Source organism: Arvicanthis niloticus, chromosome 5, assembly GCF_011762505.2.
Source record: "Arvicanthis niloticus isolate mArvNil1 chromosome 5, mArvNil1.pat.X, whole genome shotgun sequence".
Taxonomy (NCBI): Eukaryota; Metazoa; Chordata; class Mammalia; order Rodentia; family Muridae; genus Arvicanthis; species Arvicanthis niloticus.
In genome coordinates, this window is record NC_047662.1 from 21873861 (window position 1) to 21900511 (window position 26651).

A 26651-nucleotide genomic window follows, 5' to 3' on the forward strand; every position below is an offset into this window, starting at 1 on the left:
TTAAAATCTAACAAAACAGGACTTTATTTTCTGGTTATTTTCATTTTAGCTAATTCTTTATAGTCAATTAATTTTCCAAATAATTAATTGTAATTGTTTTCCCCTTGAACCAATTAGAGGTCCAACAGTGTTGGAAATTCTCAGTCCTCAATCAGTATAAAATATATTGTATATTTTCTCACTTTTTTTCTTTGAGACAAGGCCTCTCTGTCACCCTGATTGTCCTGGAACCCACTATGTAGCCAGGCTGGCTTCCTGAAAGCTGGGATTAAAGTGTACCACCATGCCCAGCCTTACAGTTTTTCTCCTCTCCAAGAGTTTATACTTTATCTTCCCTAAATGTTTGGTTTGGTCCTTCTTTTCCCTCCTCCCCTCTTTTCCTCTTCCTCCCAAAGAAGAGTCTATCGCAGCTCTGCTTCCTGTCTTGATAACTAATGTGCACTAAGCCAAATACAAAATCACAAGTGTTTTTTTCCTCAGCAAATAACCCTGAAAGATGGTCAAATCAGATTGGGCTGTGGTAGTGGTCCCAGCACTTGGGAGGTAGCAGCCTGCAGATCTCTATGAATTTGAGCCTTGTCTGAATCACAAGTTCCAGATACCTGTCTCAAAAACAGACAAACAGACAGACAGACAGACAGACAGACAGACATGTCAAAGCAAGAGAAAAAATTTCATGGAATGAGCCAGCAGATGTTTTACAATAATGACAGAAACATAAAGCTCTAAAAACCAGAAGCTGACATCTGGTGGATGGGGAAGGAGTGTAGGCCAAAACTTCCTGGGGCAGTGAAGATGCTGTCTTCTCTGTTAGCGTGGTATTTACAGGTCTGAACAAATACTGACCCATTGAAACAATATTTCCTGTTGCATCTCATTGCAAAGCAGTTGTAATGCAATAAAGTTCTGAAAAATGCTGTTCAGTCTTGGAAGATCCTGCTGTCAGTCACAACTGGCTTACACACACACACACACACACACACACACACACACACACACACACACACGTATATGTTCATCTTTTGGGCAGGACTGGTAATCAGTGACTACAGGGTATCCTGGCTTCCCCTAACAGCATTATGACGCTGGGCAAGTACCCGGAATCTCAGAGTGTTTTTCTTATCTGTACCAAAAAAAGCAAATCAAACCTCAGTGGGGACAATCCTGGGATGATTGCTTTTGTTAATAAACAAAAGACCTAATGTTGAGGAGATCTTAGTCTCTAAAGTCCCAGATTGTTGGAAATTTCGTTTTGAGATAAAAACAGGATGTTTTGCCTGGAAGGTTTGAGTTATTTGGGCAGAGGGGGTTTCTAAGGCAGGTGTAGAGCTTCAGATAAGGAATTTCCAACAACTGCAGCCCACATTTATCTTCACACAGTAGTTTCCAAGGAAACGGGATCCTGAGCCACCTCGATAGCTCCAGCCTGCTGATAATCCCTTTACACAGTCCAATGTGCTTTGAAGCTATCAGAATACCCCACTACTAGGCTGGAGACCATCACAGTGGGAGCGCTCACCTGACAGGCTCACCCTAAGGGTGCTCCACAGTGCTGCAGAAACTAAACCCAAACAAAGAGGTGAAGCCCAACCCTGTTTCTTTTCCGTTTAACTTACACACTCCCTCTTTTTCCTCTCACCTGGTATCTGGAGACACAGTCCATGGTCCCTGCAGTGTGTAGTTTCCCTTGCAGCAATGAATGTGATTTTGTCTGATCACTGGTCGTCTTCATTAGGTGCACATTATTGTGGGGATCACTGTGCATTTAAAAAAAAAAAAAAAATATATATATATATATATATATATATATATATATATATTTCCAACGCATGGCATCTAAAAGTACTTAAGAAATGATCAAGTCAGGGATGCCTGTGGTGGGAGTATAGCTCAGTTTGTAAATTGTTTGCCTCGCAAGTATGAGGCTCAGCGTTCTCATTTCTTTTTTTTTTTTGGTTTTTTTTGAGACAGGGTTTCTCTGTGTAGCCCTGGTTGTCCTGGAACTCACTCTGTAGACCAGGCTGGCCTCGAACTCAGAAATCTGCCTGCCTCTGCCTCCCAAGTGCTGGGATTACAGGCGTGTGCCACCACCGCCCGGCTAGCACCCTCATTTCAAAAGCCATGTGTTCTGACAGATACTTATACACCTAGAGCTGGGGAGGCAGAGACAGGCAGATCCCTGGTGCTGACCACCGAGCCAGCCCAGGCTAGTTGGCAAGTTTCAGGTCAGTGAAAAAGATCCTTCTCAGAGAAAAGAAATTTGCAAAGAGAGCAGAGGCTAAGGAGATCTCCATTACATTGCTAAAGTGCTTCTCAAGGCAGAGCAGCTGAATTTGGAACCCCAGCACCATCATAAAAGTTGGGTGTGGCCCGCTTACCTGCACTCTCAGTGCTGGGAGACAGGATCCCTGGGGCTCTCTGGCCAGCTAGTTTAGCCTGAGTTGGTAACTCCAGGGTCAGAGAGAGTCCCTGTCTCAACAAAAGATGGAGAGTGGTTGAGGAAGAACCTTGACAGCAGCCTCTAACTTCCTCCCTCCCTTTCTCCTGCTCGTGAGTGTGTGTGTGTGTGTGTGCGCGCGCGTTCATATGAGTACACAAATATACATATACATAATATACATATACATAATATATACATAAAAATATACATAATGCAGAAATGCATTAGAGGAAATTCAAGGTCAGCTCTGGCAGTGGTGGCGCACGCCTTTAATCCCAGCACTTGGGAGGCAGAGGCAGGCGGATTTCTGAGTTCCAGGCCAGCCTGGTCTACAGAGTGAGTTCCAGGACAGCCAGGACTACACAGAGAAACCCTGTCTCCAAAAACAAACAAACAAAATATATCAATATAAAACACATACATAGGACTGGAGAGATGATTGAGTGGTTAAGAGCAAGTATTACTAGCTGGGCAGTGGTGGCAACACCTTTAATCCCAGCACTCTGCTGGCAGAGGGAGCTAGATCACTGAGTTCAAGATCAGCTTGGTCTATAGAGTGAGTTCTAGGACAGCCAAAACAAACAAAAACCAACCAACTAACCAAAATCCAAAGACTGCTCTTGCAGAGCACCCGAGTTCAGTTCCCAGCACCAAGTTGTACAACTCATACTGCCTGTAACTCCAACTTTGATAATCCTCTTCTGGACTCTGAGGGCAGCTGCTCTCAAGAGGTGCACAGACAGACAGACAGACAGACACACACACGCATATCCCCCACATGCATATAATTTAGAATAAAAACAAATCTTTAAAACATGTTAAAAGACAAATTAAAATTTCACATTAAAAAATCTCAAGTCAATAATTAGTGTTCTCGTACACACTGTCAGGTTTTTTTTTGTTTGTTTGTTTGTTTTGTTGTTTTGAGGCAGGGTTTTTCTGCATAGTCCCGCCTGTCCTGTCCTGGTTTCTGTAAACCAGGCTAACCTTGAACTCAGAGATCCACTTGCCTCTGCCTCCTAAGTGCTGGAACTAAAGGCATGCACCACCATGGGGCTGCCACCACCACTTGGTTACTGTCAGGTTTTTTTTGTTTGTTTGTTTTTAAGAATATTGTTGAGGACCACACTCTGCCTCAACGCTTTGGGGCTAAGTGCTCTCTCTGGTCAAGAGAGAGAGTGGGGCTGGAAGGGCAAGAGACGTGAAGAATGGAGACAAGACTGGGCGTGTGGTCAGATCTTAAGTCTTGTCCTGTCTCATTTATTGAAAGGAAATCTGGGGTATTTATAAGCACAAGCAGGGGAACACAGGTGAAAACATTTTACCACGTGCACCATGCAGCTGGGGTCACTAAACAGCAAAACAAGCTATGTGGGATAAACAAGATGTTTATCAGAGTGTGCTTCAGCCGTTGTAGGCTTTTGAAAAACAAGTCTCTCATCAGGGTATATGGTTCTAGATGGCTGCAAAGATGATCTAGTCGATTTCTGCTAAAAGTCAGCTCCCAACACATAAGGAAGTACCCAGTTGCATGATAACTTAATCTTTTTTTTCTTTGGTAGGCAAGTACTATACTACTGAGCTTATATATAATTTTTCTTTGAGACAGAATTTTATACAGGTCAGACTAGTCTTGACTTTGCCCCATAACCAAAGATGACAAGAGTTTCGGATCTTCCTCTTGCCTCCTCTACCTCAGGAGTGTTGGGATTGCATGCATGTCCCACCAAACATGTTGTTTGTTTGTCTTAAAGTTAACTTCATTATTTATGTGAGTGTTTTCCTGCATGTATATCTGTGCACCACCAGTGTGCCTGGTGCTCTCAGAAGCTAGCCGTGGGTCCTGTGAAGTCAGAGTTAGAGATGGCTGTGAGTCACCATGAGGATGCTGGGAAATGAACCAGGGTCCTCTTCAAGATTTGGCTTGGAGCTCACTATTTAGCCAAGGCCCACTTGGAACTTGTGACTTTCCTGTCTCCCTTCCTGAGAGCTGAGACTCTCAGACTCTACAGGCTTGCAACATTGTGCCCAGCTGAAAGCACGAATTCTCTTACCACAGGAAAGCGTGCACGGCCATTCAATAATGGTGACCTTAGGTAGACTTTCTAAATATCCCTTAGGTTCAGCTACAGGAAGTCACTGATGCTATGCTGGATGACGTCAGTGTCAAGATCTTTTCTGTTTCTTTTGTGCTTCAGCTTCTCCAGCAGGCTGGTATTTTGCTGCTGAGTTAGAAAAGACTGGTTTTTTCCTTTTTCTATTCTCTCCTCTCTCTCTCTCTCTCTCTCTCTCTCTCTCTCTCTCTCTCTCTCTCTCTTTCTTTCTCTCTCTCTGTGTGTATTGCCTATCTGTGCCCTGTGTGCATACTTGGTGTCCTCAGAGGCCAGAAGAGGGCATCAGATCCCCTAGAACTATAGTTACAGACTTAAACTTCTATGTGGGTGCTGGGAAGTAGGCCTGGGATCCTCTGGAAGAGCAGCCAGTGATGTTAACCACTGAGCCATCTCTCCAGCTCGGGGAAGGTTGTTTTACGTGGATTCTGTACCTCTTGTTCTAGGATCTTGTCAGGAACTTGATGTGCCCTGCCGATGTCTGGGTCTGTCCTTATCCTCATTATTTTGAAGCTTGTGCAGAATGTTCTCCGTAGATCTGGGGTTCCACAAGACTGGAGGTGATTCTCAGCAAGTAGATATCCTCTCTGAGGAGGACATCTCAGGAGGACATTGGGACTTCTTCTAGACCTTGTGTCAGCTGTGCCATACCACTGTGAGATGAGATCTAAGCTTGGAACCACATCCTCCCCTCATGTATTCATATGATAAGTGTTTATTGAATATTTAGTATTTGCAAGGAACGTTTGTGTTTCTGTGAGAGATGCACAGATGAAACCACTTTTAACTTTATGTGGATGAAGAAAGCAGTAACTATTTTTAATTTCTGGGGGAGAAAATGACTTTCAGAGAGTTTTAGTTTAAATAGCATCAAATGTAAAAAAAAAAAAAAAAAAAAAAGAGTAAGGCTTTTTTACAAGTTAAAAAAAAAAAGTACAATTTAGGGCCCCAGGGAGATGGCTCAGTGGTTAAATAGCTTGCCTTGCAAGAGTGACATGTGGAGTTTGGATCCTCAGAAATGCTCATCCCCTTGTTATTCCAGACTTTGACAGTAGAGTCAGGATCCCCACAGGAAATTCTGGGCTCAATGGAGAGACTCTGCCTCAATGGATAAGGGTGGAAGAGGAGAGAGTGAGGGTGATTCCTGACACAAGCTTTGGGCATTCACACAGAATACGCAAGTGATGTGGAAACTTGAGGGTTCTTTGGAGAGTCAGTCGTGTTGGATGGTGCTTTGCTGGGGCAAACACATGAAGGAGTGTTTTCCTGAAGTGGTCACAGGTGAAAGACTAAGGCAGACTCGTGAAGGAATACTTCACTGAAGCAGACACCGGGGAAAGGATGTTCTGCTAAAGCAAACACATAGAAGGACACGAGTTGAGCTGCATTTGTTGGGACTCTGAGAACTCAGACTGGTTGGATGCACGTGCTGAAGCAAGAGTGCTGAGGCAAGGCCTGTGGAGGACACGTGATGTTTGACAGGCATATAAGTAGGACTCCACAGAGTGATGGCTTGCTGGTACCAATAGCTGTGTAATGCTTGTGGGTCTTTGCTGATTCTTACTCCCTGAGAGGCACAGCAGAGAGCTTCTCCTGGCATTCCTCCTGGTCCCTCCTGCTGACTGGAGCCAAGGCTGAGGCCTGGCTGTCTCTGCTAGTTTGTGCCACTGCTATTGATTCTTGTTTGATATTCCAACTCTACCGAGCTGAACTGCTGGTGTATCCATGACATGTTTGTGAGTGAATCTAGCTTGCCACTGCTTGTCTCTGGTGGGTGGTGGGCTACAAGGGAGGCTAAAGCATTTAAGAACCATCATTAAAAATAAGGTTTGAAAAAAATTAAAGTTCACAAATGCACCCCCCCACAGGAATACACAAGTGCACCCATGCACAGGAATACAAATATGCACCCACACACAGGAATATACACATGTACCCATACATGAGAATACACATGTGCACCACACACATGCAGCCATGCATACACACATTTGTACATCACACATACACACACACACACACACACACGAAACTGAAAAAAAATATGGTTTACTATAATATGCTGTGGCACTGCATTATGATAAAAATATCTCTTTTTTCTGTTTGTGTTTTTTTTTTTGTTTGTTTGTCTGTTTTTTATTTTTCAAGGCAGGGTTTCTCTGTGTAGCCCTGGCTGTCCTGGAACTCACTCTGAAGACCAGGCTGGCCTCGAACTCAGAAATCCACCTGCCTCTGCCTCCCAAGTGCTGGGATTAAAGGTGTGTGCCACCACTGCCTGACAAAAATATCTGTTACATACTAAGAGACAGGAACCTTTGCTGGACCTCTCAGCCAAAGTTAATAACACTGTCATGGCTTACAATTGTTAATTGTTACTATAATAATCAGTGCTGCTGATCATAGAGGAGTGTACCTTAAATCCCCTGGGAAAAGACCATAGACTCAATCAACTAAAAGGTTTATTGATCATTGCTAGCAGGAAAACAATCTCTAAGCTAGACTTGAGATTGCTGTGAGAAGGAAGTGAGGGAAGGATTTAAAAAAAAAACAAAAAAACCCATACATTATATTTAATGTATGTAACTACACTGTCATTCTCTTCAGACACACCAGAAGAGGGCATCAGATCCATTACAGATGGTTGTGAGCCACCATGTGGTTGCTGGGAATTGAACTCAGGATCTCCAGAAGAGCAGTCAATGCTCTTAACCAATAAGCCATCTCTCCGGCCCTGAGGGAAGAAATTTTAAAGGGGAAAACTGCAGAAGACCTTGAGTGTTTGCACAGGCAAGCCAAGAGTTGTTTTGCTCTGCCTAGATTAAGTAGTTAAGGCAATCTGAATACCTGCATAAACAGGTTACAGAAGACAAAAAAACAGTCAAACTGTAACACGTAAATACATGGTCATGGCTTTACATTTCAGTGTGTGTGTGTGTGTGTGTTAGGGTTTCTACTGCTGCAAGGAAACACCATGGGCAAAAGCAAGTTGGGAGGAAAGGGTTTACACTTCCATATCACTATTCATCACCAAAGCAAGTTAGAACAGGAACTCAGATGGGGTGGGAATCTGGAGGCAGGAACTGATGCAGAGGTCATGGAGGAGTGCTGCTTACTGGCTTGCTTTCCATGGTTTGCCCAGCCTGCCTGTTCATAGAACCCAGAACTACCAGCCCAGGATGGCCCCACCCATTGTGGGCTGGGCTCTCCCCCCTTTGATCACTAATTGAGAAAATGCCTCATGGCTGAATCTCATGGAGACATTTCCTCACTGGAGGCTCCTTCCTCTCTGATGACTCTAGCTTGTATCAAGTTAACTCACAAAGCCAGCCAGCACAGTGGCTTATTGAGTCAGGGTCATTGGGAACTTACCTTCCAGAACGTGGAGTCATCGATAAATAGCTAGTGAGAACCAAGATGGACGCCTAGCATAAAATGGGGGAATTTGTTTGTTTGTTTGTTTGTTTATTATTTATTTATTTATTTATTTGTCATCACACCAGCACTTGGGAGGTTGAGGCAGCTCAATCTCTGTGAGTTCCAGGCCAGCTAGGACTACATAGTGAGACTCTGTCTCAAAAAGACATAACAACTACAAAAAATAATTTTAAAAAAGACTTAAAAGTTCTATCCTACTGTATAATCAGCCTATTTGTGGAGCTTACCCTTAAGAGACCAAAATACAAATTCCAAGATACAAAAAACAACCTGTCTTATTTGCCCTGGATTTCCCACATAATCCACTTTTACAGCCTAAGCTAATACGTAGCTGCAATCCTAAATTACATGCCCTCCGATGCCCTTGACATGTGTGTTGTGAAAATCATTAGCTGGAAACAGAAAATAGGCAGAAAGCAGCCTTAGAAAGTGAGAATCTACCATAAATTATGGCAGCGGCATTTGGACAAAGTGTCTCTCATTCCTTCTCCTGTGCTTTCTGGGCTGTTTGGGAGATACAGGGCAGCAGCCCTTTGTGACAGACAGTGGAAGACACAGGGAGAATGAAGTAGAGGACTCAGCCTCAATTGCTAACTCTTGGATAAAGGACATGAAGGGGAAGTATTTGATTTCTGTCCTTAATGTGACATCAGTGTATTATTAGCGACTCAGAGTTTATGAATGCATTCAAACTGATACATTTTAGGGCCTCATGTGAGGAAACTAATCTGTTAAAGCTATGCAGTAAAACACAGGGCTTGGCATAAAACTATGGATCATAAGGAGGTGTGTGTGTGTGTGTAACGGTGCATGCACATATATATGTAGGTGCATGAGCCTGTGTGTGTGCCTACTCAGAAGATGTAGAATTTCTTCTTGCTCTTTGCTTTACTGCCTTGAGATAGGCTTGCTCACTGATTTTTGGCTAAGCTGGCTGAGGAGTGAACTCTGGGGACCCACATTTATCTGTTGCCTAATGTCTGTTTGTAGCCTGTGCAATGATGTCCAGCTTTTTATACAAATTTATTCATTTTATGTATATGAGTGTTTTTGCCTACATGTGTGTATAATGCACCATGTATGTGCCTGATGCCTGGAGAGGCCGGAAAAGGGCATCAGATCTTAAGGTTACAGCTGGCTGTGAGCCAACAGAAGGGTTCTGGGAATCAACCAAACCCTGCTCATCTGCAAGGACTTCACTCTTGACTGCTAAGCTATCTCTCCAGCCACCATGCTCAGCTCTTTATTTGGCTGCTTCCAGGATTCGAACTCAGGTCTTCGTGCGTGTAGAGAAAAGTCTCTTACCTATTGACCCATCTCCTTGGCCCTTATTTGGTTTTGGTTTGGTTTGGTTTTTGGTTTTTCAGGGCAGAATTTCTTTGTGTAGCCCTGGCTGTTCTGGAACTCACTCTAGACCAGGCTGGCCTCGAACTCTGAGATCTGCCTGCCTCTGCCTCCTAAGTGCGAGGATTAAAAGCTTGCACTACCATTCCTGGCTCTTTGTTTTTGTTTGCAACAGGGTCTCACTGTGTATTCCTGGCTGGCCCAGAACTTGCTGTGTAGACCCAGTTGGTCTTGAATTCAGAGATCTGCCTGCCTCTTCCAAGTGTCTTTGAAGTGCTGGGATTAAAGTTGTGTGCCACCATGCCATTGTTTTTAATCCCAGCACTTGGGAGGCAGATGCAGAGAGGTAGGCGGATCTTCACGTTTGAGAACAGCTTGGTCTACAAAGTAAGTTCCAGGACAGTCAGGGTTACACAGAGAAACCCTGTTTTGAAAAACAAACAAAAAACCAAACCAAACCAAAAACATTTAAAGATAAAAATGAGGATGGTTCCTTGCTGTGAAGTGTTTATAAACCAATGACTTAAAACGAGGATTCACACACAGTATGTGCCCCAAAAATATGATTATTACTTTATTGCTTTATTAGGAGTGAAGGGAGAAATAAAAGTATTTTGAAACCCTTAAAACTCACCGATTGGTTACAGATCTGAATGTCAAGGCTGCTTAATTCTCCCATATTTGAGCCTGGGTTTTCAGAATAGAGCAGACGGGCAGTGGTGGCACACACCTTTGATCCCAGCACTTGAGAGGCAGAGGCAGGCGGATTTCTGAGTTTGAGGCCAGCCTGGTCTACAGAGTGAGTTCCAGGACAGCCAGGGATCTATAGAGAAACCCTGTCTCGAAAAACCAAAACCAAAACCAAAAAAAAAAAAACCACCCAAAAACAAACAAAACAAAAAAACAAACCCAGAAAAACAAAAAAAAAAAACAACCCAGAAAAGAGCAGAATAGGAAGTAAGGGTTAAGGTAATCGGTACAATATTATGGAAATCAAAATTTCTTGCATGATGTCATAGACTTTGGGGATATACAACATGGCTAGGAAAACTTATCCAATGGAATCCCCAAATATTTCATTTCATTCTTCTGTCTAGCATGTCCCAAACCTGAAGAGATCTGATATCTAAGTCACTATTTGTCTGGAGTCAAAGCACTTGTACTAATGGTGGTCGTTTGGGGAAACCCTGAACATTGAATGAAGCGACAGCCCTTCATGTTACTGAAGTTGAGACCCTAATTTTGAGGCAGCATTGATGATCTTAAAACCTACTTCTCCAAAACTGTTTGGCTTCGGATGTAACCATAGAGAACTTCCAACTCAGCAACCTTCTTCCCTCCTGAGTTCTTTAAATGATTGCTAAGGCTTCAGTGATATTCATTTGTGGTGCTGGTTCATATCGTAACCATATTGTAGCTTATACCATATGACCAGTTGCCAAACCTGAGATCTCCTGCCCCAAAACCAACTGCAGGTATTGGGAGTGTGAAGTGGGTAGCTTGCCTCCACCTGAGTGTCCCTGACCTCTCTGTTGGGAGAATATACCTCTTTATCAATTACTTGGTACTTTAATTTTTCATCCATGAAAAAGTATAGTTTGGGGCTGGAGAGATGGTTCAGCCGTTAAGAATACTGGCTTCCCCTGCAGAGGACACAGGTTCATTTCCCAGCATCCACATGGCAGCTCACAGCTGCCTATAACTCCAGTTCCAGGGCTTCTGACACCCTCATACATACAGACAAAACACCAATGAGCATAAAAATAAATAATTAAAAAAGAAAGGAAAGGAGCTGTTTATGCTCTCTGGAGTTTGACCATAAACATGGTTTACGTCCACTTTGTGGCCCAGTCCTCTGGTGAATCTAAGTCCTTGTTTCTGGTCTGTCTTGAGATACTAATGGGTGACGTGCTGGGCGAAGAATGTGAGCATCATATTTGTGCCCTGGGGGATCAGGGATTAATTTTTTTCTTAGAACTTTTCCAAAACCATTTGAATCAGAAACCCTCTTTTTCCCTTTCACACAGTTATCTGCTACTGGAGGAAGGGCCCTGATGTAGGGAGAGGTTGGAGAAGGCTGTCCAGTTTTCGTAGGTGCGGTGCACATTGTAAGTTGGTGGCCTGTCAATAAAATGGGATCTGTCTGGCAACAAATCTCATGACTGTATATTCTGCAGGAAAGGAATGTTTTTTATTTGTTTGGTTTGTGTGTGTGTGTGTTTTCCGAGACAGGGTTTCTCTATGTAACCTTGCCTGTCCTGGAACTCATCCTGCTTACCAGCCTGACGTCAAAGGAAGGAAATGTTATTGACAGTGTTCCAGAATCCCTTGAAGTGGATAAACACGAAGTACATCGTGTTGGAGGTGGGTTTCAGTAGTAACTTTATTCTTGTTGGAAATTTAGGTGTTGAACAGTTTTCACCATCGAATCCTGTCGGGTACAACTGCACTTGCACTGGTCCAATCCCACGCTCGTGTGTTCACCTCGGTTTTGACTTGGGTTGGAAAAGCAAGAATTTGCAGGGTGGCTGAGCAGCAGGATCCGGGAGCAGTAGGATGCGGACGAGCATGTTGGCGGGCGGCAGGTCATCCGGCTGGAGGTGCCTGGCTGAAGAAGTCCGTCCTGCGTTGGCGGCAGTGCTGGAGTCCAGTCTTTCGAGACGGCCCACTGGCAGCAGTTTGAAAACTCTCAAGAGACTGACTACCTACTGCCAGTTCCAGCCGCACACTCACACTGCAGGACGGGGCGGGGCCCGCGCATGCGCACGATGATGGGCGGAGTCAGTGCGCACGCAGTCGCGGCCCCTTCCCCGCCCTTTCTCTTCCCGGTTTTCCTCTCAGCTGCAGGGCCCGGTCAGTGGCAGCTTCCGGTAGGAGCGCCCTGAAGCGCGACCCGGTCTCTGCTCACTGTCATGTCCTACGGTCCCTTAGATATGTATCGGAACCCCGGGCCGTCGGGGCCTCAGCCCCGGGACTTCAACAGCATCATCCAGACATGCAGTGGCAACATCCAGCGGATCAGCCAAGCCAGTGAGCGAGGGGACCCAGCTGGGAGCGGGGATGGGGGGGCGGCGGCCTGAGGGACAGGCCTGGGTGAAGCTGCCAAGACGCGGAGCCCGGTCGGGGCCTCACTGAGGCCACAGCTGAGGCCACCACGAGCCTCCAAGCCGGGTGCGGCGAGCTGCCTTCCCTGGGTTGGTCAGGCTCGGGCCCTTTAGGTCCACACCCCTGTCTTAGGCGTTGTGAGTTGTGTGTGTGTTGGGGGTCAACAGAGCCGACAGCTCGAGGGTTAGAGGGAGTGTGTCATCTCCAGGACTGTGAGCAGTCTTGACTTGGCGCAGTGGTCAGCCGAGTTTTTCCTGTCATCGCCGGCTCCCCACCCACCTTGTTTTCCTCAGTTCGGATCAGGGGTTGCTTACTGGTTCCGACTTTAGGTACACAGTCTGCTCAGCGGTTGGGTCCTTGGACATCAGCAACTTTCAATTAAGGGAAGTGGAGAATGCGTGCGTTTGGGTGACTTAATACACTGTGCTTCCTGTAATTAATCTGGAAATCAGTCAATGACTGGTATTCAGGGGATGGGAGGACTCCTGTTTTATGGCGGAGAATGCACCGGGAACATTTTAGTTTAGGTTGTCTTTTGTAGCAAAGACGTTTTTAAAAATTTCAAGCATGAAGAGTTCGTTTTCTGCCTCTGCTGAGCTACTCTTCGCCACAACTACATACCAAGTAAGAGATGGCAGAGTTGGTACAAGTCAGTTTGTAACTGCTTACCTTAAAGCTCCCTTCTCACCATTGAAGTCTAAAGTTGTAGCTAGAGTCAAATACAGGCTGCTTTTGAACTTCAGAATCGTCCCAGAGCCTTGTAAACAGAACAACAGAAGCAATGTAACTTTAAAAATGGTGACAACCATCTGTGTTGTTTATTATTGTGGTTTTGTGAGCTTAGCTATACTCTGTTAATAGGTAGAGTCCGTTCAGAATTAACAATTATGTCCTAAACTCTAAAGCATAAGCGATCACTTTGCTTTTATTTTATTTTTGAGACAGTTTTTCTGTAGCTCTGGCTGTCCTGGAACTCATTCTGTAGACCAGGCTGGCTTCAAAATTAGAGATCCACCTGCCTCTGCCTCCACCGTGCTGAGATTAATGACACCCAGCTTGTCACTTTGTTTTTAAATCTAAATGTGTACTGTAGAATTTGAGAGGTAGAAGGTTTCAGGTAGGAAGGGTCAGGCCTTGGGGTTTGAAGGTAGGAAGAATATTCAGCTTGTTAACCCAGATATTAAGAACACAATAATATGATTGATGACTAGATAGTATGGAACTTTGTGTCCCAGTTTCCTCTTGTTAAGGAGCTGTAATACAGGTTAAATCAGAAAATTCTTACTCAAGGGGCTGGCAAGATGGCTCAGGTAAAGTGCTTGCTGTGCAGGCCTGAAAACCTGATTTGAGCCCCAGAACCCAGATGAACATGGAAGGAACAAATTAACCCCACAGAGCTGTCCTCTGACCTTCCCACTGATCCACTGTGTTCCCTGGTATGTGTGTTTACATTATTGTATGTGTATGTTCCACATCTCATACACACAATAATAATAAAAAAAATTTAAAGAAAATTTTGTGCTATGTGTTGAAAGGCTTGCCTTGAATTCCAGTACCTGGGAGGCAGAGGCAGGTAGATATCTGAGTTTGAGAGGCTAGCCTGGTTTACAGAGTTCCAGTACATCCAGGGCTACACAGAGAAACCTTGTCTTGAACAACCAGAAAGAAGAAAATAAAAAAGAAAAAAAGGAAAGAAAAGAATTTGTGTTTTTTCCAAGATTGAAGTTTTCTAATTGAGACTAACCTAACTTGAATGTCTGTATGCAGAATATTTCATATTTGAGTATTAAGTTGTATAGTAAGCATAGGAACTGATACAGATTCTTTAAACTGCAAATCTATGTTTACGTAAATCAAAATTAGAGTTGAAACTGGGCATAGTGGTACACAGTAGCATTCGAGAGGCTGAGGCAGGAGGATTATCATGACTTAGAGGCAAATCTAGACTGCCTAGTGTGTTCAAGGTGATCTTGGGCCACACCATGCCTCTCTTTTTGAAAGGAAAAAGAGAGAAAGAGAAGGAGGAACAGAGAAGGAGTTTAAAACTCCTAGGTGTGATGAGTCAGATCTGTAACTCTGGCTCTCAGGAGACCAAGGCAAGACAGTTTCCATGGGTTCAAAGCCAGCCTTAGTTATAGAGTGAGTCTTAAAGCAAAACAACAAGAAAAGATGGCAGTGGAGATTAGGAGTGGTTTCCTTGGTAATAGATGCTGATTTAGCTGTTGATTAGGCATTGGACTCAAGGGGGTCCTTAGAGTCAATAATTAATAATGTTACTAGCTACTGTTTAAGTACATAGTGTGCTAGGCCATATGAAAAGTTCTTTGCATGTAATATCCTAATTTGTAACAATCCTGTGGAGTAATTACAAAGATTCCCAGTTCATGAGCTAGGAAACAGACTGAGAAAGGTTGAATTGCCTAGCTGAGTGTGTGGCTTCTTTTTCTCATAATATGCTCATCTTCCCTGTTAGATTGTTAGCTCATTTGAGGTAGGAAACATGTCTCATTCATCTTTATTTTTCTGCCATTTACCTTAGTCCCAAGCATATGAGTTCTTTCATTCAGGGTGCAACAGGCATTCTTTGAGCACTGATGTTCACTCGTGGTGAGCAGAGAACAAATTGCTGCCTGGCACTGTGTGAATGTTTGCATGTGTTTACCAATAATATCAAGTAATAGCAGGTGGTGCAAAGGAAAGGGAGCAGGAGGGAAGGGAGAAGGGTAGAATTATCATCCCCTAGTGAGGAAGGCCTCTCTGGGGAGATGATTTTTTTTTCCCAAGACAGGTTTCTCTGCATAGCCCTGGCTGTACTGGAATTCTCTCTGTAGACCAGTCTGTCCTCGAACTCAGAGATCCACCTGCCTCTGCTTCCTGAATGCTGGGATTAAAGGCCTGCACCACCACTGCTTGGGTAGGATGGTGTTTAAATGAGCAGATACCAGAATGGAGGGAGTTTTGTGAGTAGTGGAGAAAGGCAGTGTTTGCTGAGGGCAAATGCAAGGACTTTCACATGACAGAATAGCAAGGACCCAGGTGTGGTTAGATTAAAGGTAGGGAGCGAAGTAGGAAAAGACACCGGAGAGGTAGCCAGGGGTCAGGGCACTTGTTATATAGCGGAGGCTCCCTTGGAAAGTGGAGGCAGGAGGCTGGAGTTCAAGGCCAGCCTCAGCTACATAGCAAGTTTGAGACCAGCTTGGCTATTCGAGACCCTGTCTTAAAAAGACAAAGAGTGCCTGCTACTTATTGAGTGAATACATAAAACATGTTATCTGTCATTTGGTTCTTTTTTCTTAAACATAGCAAGCCAATTTTCTCTCACAGTTTAATATCTACTTATATTCTATATCCCTTAATTAAGCCAAGCTTTTGACCTTGTCCCTAGAGCAGTACTAGATTGGTGGGATGCAGGACCATGCATTATACATTTCTCTTTAGACAGTGCCTGGCACAGCAGTGGGTGTGCTGGCAGTCAGTATGTACTTAATTGATTTTTATCATTGCTAAGTACATTCTTCTTGGTCTTGAGTTTGATAATAATAGCTGTCCTTAGTTGAGTGTTTTTATGTGGCAGACAGCATTCTGAACTTAAACCATATCATCTCATTTCATCCTCACATCAACCAAAGGAAACTTCCCTTGTTACTCCCAATTTCTTAGGTGAGGACACAGGACAGAAGACTGTCATCATTTACTCTAGATCACACAGCTAGGACGTGCTGGAACCAAGAATCAAGCCGAGGAGTCATGCTGGTCATGCTGTTCCACACCTGTGATCCTGTCCTTTGAGAGGAAGAGTCAGGAGAACATGGAGTTCAAGGCCAGCCTGGGTTAAATTGCAAGTTCTGGGATACCCTAGCCTACATAGATAGTTCCAGGCTTGCAGGGCTACACATTGAGAGCCTGTCTTAAAAACAAGAACATAGTCTCAATTCAGAGCCTGTGCTCTTAACAACCACGTATGCTGTCACTCTTGTACAAAGTGGGAGATTACACCTTTGGTTGTTAGTACACAGATTTACTATTCTGTTTAGTGACTGGATGTGTGTGTGTGGGTGTGTGTGTGTAAAATATAAGGTCTCATGTAGCCCAGGCTAGCCTTTAACTCCTGACCTTCTTTTCTCTGCCTCTCAAATGTTGGGATTGTAGATATGTACTATTACTCCTGACAAACTGTTTTTCAGAAGTTAAATCCCAGCCTTCAAGAGGCTGAGGCAAGAGGACCAGGAGTTTGAGTCTAGCCCATCAGGAAATGGAAATATCTTGTTCAATTTATAGAGACCCTATCTTTATAATGGGGGTTGGGAATGTATCTCAGTCTCAATAAATGTATGTATCTATGATGTGTATGGTAGGTAGTTTTTACAATTTCTGTGTAACATCATAGTATAAGCCTAATTTTGTGTATAGAACATTGAATTTTCATTTTCATAATCAGTGCAAAGACCTTGTTTGGTCTAGATAGTTTTTTAGGTCCATGGATTTCCTTTATCTTATTTATTTATTTATTTATTTATTTATTTATTTATAGGTTGTTGGGTTTTTTTTTTGTTTTTGTTTTTTGAGACAAGTTTTCACTGTGTATTCTTGGTTGGCTGGGAACTCACAGAGATTTACCTGCTTCTGCCTCTTGAGTGCTGGGATTAAAGGCATGTGCCACCACACATGGCCTTGTTTTATGTTTTAGGGCAAGTAATGCTTTTTACATTAAATATGTTTGTTTATGAGTGTTTGCCTATGTGTATGTATGTGTTCTACATGTATGCCTGGTACCTTCATAGGTCAGAAAATGGGAGTCAGGCGGAACTGGAATTACAGATGGTTGTGAGCAGTCATGTGTGTGTTAGGAACCAAATCCAGGTCCTCTGCAAGAACAGCATGTTTTTAGTGTATTGAATTAGAACATTAGATTGTCTCAAAGAGAATTTTTGTCTCATCTATGTGATTGAAAACTACTTTCTTTTTGTTTTCTTATTTTTCGAGACAGGGTTTCTCTGTGTAGTCCTGGCTGTCCTGGAACTCACTCTGTAGACCAGGCTGGCCTCAAGCTCAGAAATCCACCTGCCTCTGCCTCCCAAGTGCTGGGATTAAAGGTGTGTGCCACCACTGCCTGGCCTGAAAATTACTTTCAATGTGATTAAATAGGTTTGGACCATAATTCATGGGAACATTTAGATTTTGCTGATATCTGCTAAAAATTCATAAGAAGTGTTCAAGTTATTTTTAGTGTTGATGTTAGCAATAATGTACAATAATTGATTTACTTCATATTTTTTAAAAAACAAGTTTTAGCCAGGTTACTCTTTTAAAAATGGGAGGTCAGCTATGGGAGAGGTTAAGGTCTAGTGGGTTTGTTTTTGTTTTGTTTTTCCCAATCTCTATAGATACCTGAGATTGGCTTGAACAGATCCTTCTTGCTTTTATGTACTAAGTGCTGGGATGACAGTCTAGTGCCACCATAATAGACCTAGGCATAGGTATAAAATTGACAGAATTGCTTACACAGAACAGAAGGGGTTGTCTTTACATTTGGTATACACTAAATGTAAAGTTTCTAACATTAGGAAGCATTTCATAGGAGGTACTCAATTGTCTTTATGTAAAATATTTTAAATTTATTTAATGTGCATGAGCATTTGCCTGTATGTATATGTACCATACCTGAAGAGACCAAAGAAGGTAGGGTGTTGAGTCCCCTGGAACTGGAGTTAAAGACATGGAACTGGAGTTATTGATAGTTGTGAGTTGTCATGGAGGTGCTGGGAATTGAACCTGAGTCCTCTGAAGAGCAGCAAATGCTATACTCTATTGAACCATCTCTCCAGTCCATATCCAGAGTATTTTACCAAGGGTGGGAATGTAGTTCAGTGGTAGAGCACATGCCTAGCATGTGTGAGATTCTTGGTTCACTCCCCAGATGATCTACACATGCAAAATCATATTATAAAATGTTGTGTCTATCTATTTCATGTGCTGGGGATTGAGCCCAGGGTTTTACATATATGGTAGGCAAGCATCTACCACTGAGCCATATCCTTAACAGTAACATGTCAATCAAAAGGGGCTGAGGAGATAGCTCATTTGAGGATTTGTGTTTGATCTTCATAACCCAGATGTGGTACTTCAAGTGCCAGGGAGACTGAGACAATTGAGTCCTTGGAGATCAAAGGCAAGCCATAGTGTAGGACACTTGAGGCATGACACCCAGGGTTGTCAGCTGGCCCACACACTCCCACACCATTCTCCTCACCCCCAAAATAAAACTTTTCATTTGCTAGAATTCTTGGAAAAGGAGTGTTCCAGTTTATAAAGTTGGCTCAGGGGTTAAGAAGGTCTGGGTTCAATTCTCGGAACTCAGATGGTGTCTTACAACCACCCCGTAACTCTAGCTCCAAGAGATTGGTGTGTTCCTCTGGTCTCTTCAGGCATTAAGCACACAAGTAGCACACCAGATATACATGCAGACAAAATATTCATATGCATACAAGTTTTAAAAATTAAATAAATGAGTGTTCACATTAACCAAGTGGACAGAAGGTCCTTTTAGATTTAACTCATTTTAATAAAAATATTTTCCAAATGTATCATTTTGATATTTTAAGCACACTCAAATGAAAATAAGTGTCTGTGTAAATGTTCCTGTTTTGTGCTTTAAGTTTTGGGAAGGCTTCCTTCCTCTCTTGAGTGTAAGCTGTGTGGGCCAGTGGTCCCTAGTCATTAGCCACGGTTCTTCATACTGTGCTTACAGAAGGCAGTCTGCAAGAAGCTCTGCCTTAGTGTCAGGTAAATGAAAGACCCAGTCATCCTTTGGGTTTGGATTTTAGGGCATCTGATGAGTCTGGATGGAAACTCGTAGGAAGATATCGTAGTGTTCAGAAATACAGAAAGAGCCAATGAGGGCTACATTCATTCCAGTGCTTAGTAAGCAAATGACTCCCAAGTTCCCAACTTGACTTCCCCAAACTCCTTAACTAGGAAGTCCACATGATTTCAACACAGGAAACCAAATAGATGGGGAAAAACTTGTATGTCATTTACAAATACACAGAAAACAACTGATTATTAACTGTTTTCATTTTCTCTCAGATCTCCACAGTTTCCTAGAGTATTTAATGCTTTGATGGTGATGAATAGCTAGCTATATACCTTGATACACTTTTAGATATTCTCAGTTTACCTTTTACCCCTCCCCCCAGAACAGTTTCTCTATGTAGCCCTGGCTGACCTGGAAGTCCCTCTGTAGACTAGGCTGCCCTCAAACTCAGAGATCCACTGCCTCATTATGTAGTCCATGTCAGCCTTGAGGTTCAGATCTCCCCCATCCTCCTGAGTACTGGCTGGCAGTTCAAGTGTTTGCTGTCGTGCATGGCTGCCTGTCTTTTTATTCATTTAGGTTTATTTATTTATTTGATCTTTTGAGACAGTCTTGCTTGTGTAGCCCTGGCTGCCCTGGAACTATGTAGACTGCTCTGGCCTTGACCACACAAAGGTCAAGCCTGTCTTTGTCTCCCAAGTGTAGGGATTAAGGAAGGCATGTTCCACTATGCCCACTTTACACCTTGCATTTCTAAGATAAGAAAGTCACACATAGACTATCTCTGAGGCACACATTCAGGTTTCAGAAAAACACCATAATTACCCACCATACCGGGACTAGAGTGTTTCATTGTGACTGACTTTGGGATTCGACAATGTGCAAGTACGCCGGGCAGTGGTGGCACAAGCCTTTAATCCCAGCACTTGGGAGGCAGAGGCAGGTGGATCTCTGAGTTTGAGGCCAGCCTGGTCTACAGAGTGAGTTCCAGGACAGCCAGGGCTACACAGAGAAACCCTGTCTCCAAACAAACAAACAAAACCCCCAAACAAACCCCCTCCCCCCAAAAAAAACCCAAAAACAAACAAACAAACAAACAAAAAAAAACCAAAAAAACAATGTGCAAGTACTTGCAGATCATTCAGTCTTCAGTAGTAGCAATGCCTAATGAGAGGGTTGGGGATGTAACTCAGTTGGCACAGTAATTGCCTGACACACACAGATCCTTAGGTTTAATCTCTAGCACCACAACAAGTTGAGAATGATAACCCATGCCTGAAATCACCCCAGTACTCCAGAAGTGGAGGCAGGAAGATCAGAAATGCAAAGACATCCTGAGTTATGTAGGGAGGTCAACCTTGGCTAAGTAGAACCCTGTCTCAACAAACTACAAGATTTGATGAGAAAAATTGAAAACTCCACACACGTAGTAAGTCCTCAATAAACATTAGTTAGTTAAATTTGGATATAACGTGCAAGTGGTAAAAAAGGCCCAGCAAAATAAAAGACAACACCCAGGTCCATACATCTGTTAATGGTTAAGTACGGCTTAGATGTTAAGTCTCCTTATTCCTAATTTACCTTGATTTACATCTTTTGTCTTAACATAAATTTGAAGGGAAAGAGGCTGACTCACTCAGTATCCTTGCACCCACTAGTGCCTGGCACTCTGCTGAGTACTAGTGCCTGGCACTCTAGTGAGTACAGAGGCATATTCCCAGAAATGGGAGGGCACTGGGGAAGGGAGCAGGTTAGAGTCAGGATATCAGTCTATCTAGAGTTAGGTTAAGGTACTGTCAGATAAACAGGGTGGGGCAAAGTGGAACCCTGGGAAATCAGACCAGCCCTGTGTGACTGCATTCTATTTCCTTTAGGACTCAGCCTTTGGAGAGCAGCACCATGTGACTCAAAGCATACAGTCTTTGGAACCAGCCCTGTGTTTGAATTCTAGTTATGGCATGCTGTTCATAACCCATCAGTGGCTTGCTGTTTAATTAACATCTCATTATAATTGCACAAGGACCTCAATAACCTGGCTTCCCACTACCTCTTTGGCCAGTACTTATCTCTTGCTCACTCAGCTCTAGCACGCCGGCTGTACCACACCATTAGTGTCTCCTCTTGAGGATTTTGCCCTAGTTAATTATCCCCTTTGCCTGGACTACCCCCTCCCCATAAGTGCATTGCTCTGCCGTGCATTTTCTTTCTTTCTTTCTTTCTTTTTCTTTTTTTTTTTTTTTTGGTTTTTTGAGACAGGGTTTCTCTGTGTAGTCCTGGCTGTCCTGGAACTCACTCAGTAGACCAGGCTGGCTTCGAACTCAGAAATCCGCCTGCCTCTGCCTCCCAAGTGCTGGGATTAAAGGTGTGCGCCACCACTGCCCGGCGTGCATTTTCTTTAGGCCTGTGCTCACTGTTTTTTAATCTGGTCACTCATGTGTGTGAGTCCCCTCTGCCTACTCCTCGGCCCTCACTCCAGTCTGTTTCCTTTGGTAGGATTGTTCTCACCTGGTGTGTTTTTATTGTCCATCCTGGAGAATATAAGCTTCCTGAAGCAAGTGCCAGCTAGTGTATAGGACAATGTGGAATAAGCACTGTTCTCTGAATGAACAAGTCAGGCCTGTCACTCTTGAGCTTCTTTTGTTCACATGAGGCAGGGGGATGCTAATGCTTTATAGTGTTGGTTAGGGTCAAATAGGAGCATGCTAAGTAACTAGCCCAGCGTCTGCTTAGTAAGTGCTCAGTGTTCATGTCTGTCCTCCCCTCTTTTTAAACATTTCACGTGACTGAGGATGGAAGTTGTTTCTTTCTCCCATGTGGGTTTCTCGATTCAAACTCAGGTATCAGACTTTTACAGCAGATGTCTTTACCCACTGAACTGTCCAACTAGACCCAGAAAGATAGATATTTAAGCTCCAAACTTGTAGTAAGTAGAATCCATTTTGCTTAGCTCTGGAAGCACTGCATGTGTGTTACCTGTATGATATTGACAGACAACTGTACTGACTTCCTCTCTTGTTAACTAAGCTTGTTCTTCTGTAGTCTGATAGCGTGAATGACGCTTTGACATTATCCAGAGGGAACAGGAAAGGTGCTTGCCCACAGAGGAGCTGCCTTTTTCTGTGCTATGTTATCTGTTGAAATTCTGCTGCAACTTGAAAATATGTTTCCTTTGTTTTCCCCCTCCCCCACAAGATAAGTGAGAGTAGAGAAGGAATGAAAGGCTGCGTTCCATCAGCTGTAAACACCAGCCTGGCAGTGGTGGCCTTTAATCTCAGCACTGGGGAGGCAGGGGCAGGTGGATCTGTGAGTACAAGGCCAGCCTGGTCTACAGAAGAGCCAGGGAGAAGCCCTTGAAAAAACAAAACAAACAACAAACAAAATTAGTTGTAAACATCACTTCATGCATACTAAGAATAGTCTAATGAGTTCTGTTCTTTAGGTATCGTGAGTTTGCATGTATGAGATCCTGGGTTCAATTCATAAGGAGACAGACAGACATAGGTATACACATATATATATATATACACATAATGTACAACTATCCACCAACTTAGTAAATCTTTCCCCACCTCTGACAACCTAGGAAAGAAACAGAAAGCAAGGCAAGAAGTCAGGGGCTCTGTCTCTGTGTTGCAGAAACCAGTGCAGAGCAGGATAGGAAGGTTCCAGGCAGAGCAGTACTAACACGTTTCCTATTGAGAGGCCTAGACCTCTCCAGGCAAGGAGATTAGATGTCAAGGACTTGAACATGAACATTCCCAGGCTACCAGGTATCCAGGGAAAAGAAAGGGCTGAGGACAACTGTGTATTTGGCCCTGATGCCACGTGGGAAAAGAACTCTCCATTGGAGTCTGTATGCCTGCCATTGAGTTTTTTACTGTGTTACCTTTTGTGTGTGCATAGATAAGATACATGTATTGCCTTGTGTATCTATTTCAGACTATTGCTATGAAACAGGGTGTGTACACAGTTTCATAGAGTACTTGGTACTAGAAGTGCTTAGTCAGTCCACCCGTTACTGAAAATGAACGTGCATTGTCTTTCTAAAAGCATTGCTGTAGAAAAGCTCGTTTGCATTGGTGGATAAATTTTGTTGTTGTTTTTGAGACAGGATTTCCTGTATTCCAGACTGGCTTTGAATTTGCTATATATCCAAGGATACCTTTGAACTTAAAGGCATACATCACCCTTTTTTTATGTAGGGCTGGGGATTCACCCCAGGGCTTCATGCATGTTAGGCAAGCTCCCTGCCAACTGCACTGCAGCCATAGCTCCCGTGGATTAAAATTGTTTGTTGAGAGCGGGTGTAGTGACTCTCACTTGTAATGTCAAGAAAAATGGGATTAAAAAAAGAGAATCAGGAGCTCTCCCACTAGACTGTTCGTTCTCTTCCTCATGATCCCTTTGGGTCACTGAGAATAATTCTTTTTTTATTTATGGCTGGAAATCCAACTAGACTAAATCACCAGGTGTCTAATTCATAGAATGTTGAGGCAGGAAGACAGGAGATTGAAGCTAGCCTAGGCTACAGATGGAGACTCTGTCTCAGAAAAACAAGTCAGAAGATATCGGTGAAGATTGTTGTAGCTTTGAGATGACCGAGGTGATGAGTGCTTCCCTGCCTTTTTATGCTACTGGGATGGAAGTTCAGGCCGTGGGCATTCACACTACCAGTTTCCTGCCTTCCCAGTCCTAATGGGGGGTGAAATGGTTAGTGTCACGGGAATCTAGAAGAATTATTCAGTTCTTTGGAGAAGATAAACAGAACCACCTTCAGTTTAATAAACCTTGCAAAAGCTCTGTGGAGGAATGTATTTGTCAAGATTTTGGCCTTAATATGGTTCTTATTAGTTGCATGTATGTAGAATATGGGGCCACCAGTGCTCTACAGAGTAGTGTGCTCATGATGTGGTTTTTTTTTTTTTTTTTTTTTTTTTTTTTTTTTTTGGATTATCCAAAGGCTTATATATTTATTTAGTAATGATCAATAACAAGATACCCTTACAATCAGAAGTGTAACCCAATACCCAACCTAGATATACCAACTACCTTTGACTGCTACAGACAATCGAACATCAGCCTCCATGTCCTCCTTTCTCTCTCTTGTCTCATGTCTCTGTATTAATTTTTTAAAATAAATCTTTCCCCCTTCTTTCTAGCTGCTCAGATAAAGAATTTGATGAGCCAACTTGGAACTAAGCAGGACTCAAGCAAACTCCAGGAAAATTTGTGAGTAGCTTCCCCAAAAGGTTGAGTTTTGTGAGGGCCCTTTGAGGACATAGGCAGTCCTCAGGACAGTGAGGTCAGAGTGGGAGGCGATGGCTGGGTGGTAATAGCTGAACCTGGAAGAGGGAACAAAGTATGTTAATGGATCCAGATTTCTGCTGCTTTGAACTGCTCGGTGTGCAGAATAATTTAGGGAGGTAGAGAAGGAACTCCTTCCACTCTTCAACTGCCTCACGGAGCTGTGTCAATATAACCCTGTGTCGGTGACCTTCCTATTGACACAGGACTCCTGATGATTTAGTCTACTTGAATTCCCAACTCTAAATAAGAAAAAATTATTCTCAGTGACACAAAGGGACCATAAAGAAGAGAGTACATGGTCTGGTGAGAGAACCATCTCTCTCTCTCTTTCTTCTATTTTAAGTCATATTTTTCTTGACTTGATTTACTTTTTTATTTTTAATTTTTATTTCTTTACATGAGTACACTGTAGCTGTCAGACACATCAAAAGAGGAACATTGGATCCCAGTTGGTTGTGAGCCACCATGTGGTTGCTGGGAATTGAACTTAGGACCTCTGGAAGAGCAGTCAGTGCTCTTAACCACTGAGCCATCTCTCTAGTTCATTGACTTTATTTTTGTTTTAAAAGTTCTATTCTTGGGCTGGTGAGATGGCTCAGCGGTTAAGAGCATTAGCTGCTCTTCCGGAGGTCATGAGTTCAAATCCCAGCAACCACATGGTGGTTCACAACCATCTCGTAATGAGATCTGATGCCGTCTTATGGGATATCTGAAGACAGCTACAGTGTACTTACATATAATAAATAAAAACTAAAAAAAAAAAAAAAAAAAAAAAAAAAAAAAAAATTTATATTGTTGGTAGGTGTGGTGGCACACACCTTTAACCCCAGCAACTGGGGAGGCAGAGGCAGGCAGATCTCTGAGCTTGAGGCCAGCCTGATCTACAGAGCGAGTTCCAGGACAGCCAGGACTACAAAGAGAAACGTTGCTAAAAAAAAAAAAAAAAAAAAAAAAAACACCAAAAAACAAAAAAACAAAAACATAAAACAAAAAACCCCCCACCAAACCCAACAAAACAGCAAATTGTTCTATTCTTAGGGGTGGAGAGATAGTTCAGTGGTTAAGAGGACTGGCTGCTCTTCCAGAAGACTGAGGTTCAGTTCTCAGCACCAACTTGGTGGTTCACGACTATTGATAGGTCTCTTTCTGTGGGGTCTAGCTCTCTTTTCTGACCTCTGTGGGCACTGCACATGTATAGTGCACAGACATATGTTGTAGGCAAATCACCCATACATGTAAAAATAATAAAGTAAAAAGGTTTTTTTGGGGTGCCAGAAAGATGACTCAGCAAGTAAAGAAAAGTGTTTGGAACCCCATGGTAGAAGGAGAGATCTAACTCTGGAAAGTTGTTCTGTAATGTCAGCATATCTCATGTACATTCTGGCACACTTGTGTACAAATGCATCTTGATATACCTACACACACACACACACCCCAAATAAAATGTAATTTTTTTCTTTAAAGTTCTGTTCTTTATCTCGGGCTGGGCTCAAACTTACAGAGATCCACCTGCCTCTGCTGGGATTAAAGTCATGTGCCACCGTAGCCCCGCTCTGCTGTTTATCTGTAAAGTCTGTTGAGCAGCATTGTGTGATTCCTCCAAATCTTGTGAAATGAGGAACTGTTAGCACAGGGACTATTCTAAGGAGAGGTGACATGTCTGCATGTCAGTGTTTCTAGGATGCTCTGGCTCCTGATTGCCTTCCTCTTGTTATCTCTCTGGCTTTCTAATCTTAGAAGCCTGCTTGCAGTGAAAAAGCACTGTGGTGTCCTAGCCACTAAGACTGCTGCAACAATAGATCATAGACCAGGTAGTTTGTAAACAATCACAATTTTATTTTTCACAGTCCCTAAGGCTGAGAAGTTGAATGAAGATCAAGACCCTGGCAGATAGAGTGTCTCATGAGGGCCTTCTTTTTCATAGAGAATGTTTGGTTTTGTTTTTTTTTTCCTTTTGAAATGGTTTCACTATGAAGCCCTGGCTGCCCTGGAACTTACTATATAGACCAGACTAGCCTGGAACTCTTAGAGATCTACCTGCCTCTGCCTCCCAAGTATAGGGATTAAAGGCATTTGCCATCACGCTAGGCAATGG

At 43.2% G+C, this 26651-nt stretch overlaps 1 protein-coding gene and 1 long non-coding RNA gene across 2 annotated transcripts in view; one reads left to right on the forward strand and one right to left on the reverse strand.

The window, feature by feature from the left end:
• Window positions 1-451: 451 nt before the first annotated feature.
• On the reverse strand, window positions 452-1686 carry LOC143442199 (uncharacterized). Its single transcript, XR_013110209.1, has 2 exons — window positions 1640-1686; window positions 452-602 (listed from the first exon to the last, which is right to left on the reverse strand). It is a non-coding gene; the product is annotated as an uncharacterized LOC143442199 (long non-coding RNA).
• Window positions 1687-12085: 10399 nt separating this feature from the next.
• Stx12 (syntaxin 12) overlaps window positions 12086-26651 on the forward strand; it is a 28435-nt gene continuing 13869 nt past the window's right edge. Inside the window, exons 1-2 of the mRNA XM_034503041.2 lie at window positions 12086-12360; window positions 24409-24478. Of these exons, the coding sequence (XP_034358932.1) occupies window positions 12243-12360; window positions 24409-24478 (188 nt within the window). The 5' untranslated portion in view covers window positions 12086-12242. The remainder of the gene's footprint in view (window positions 12361-24408; window positions 24479-26651) is intronic.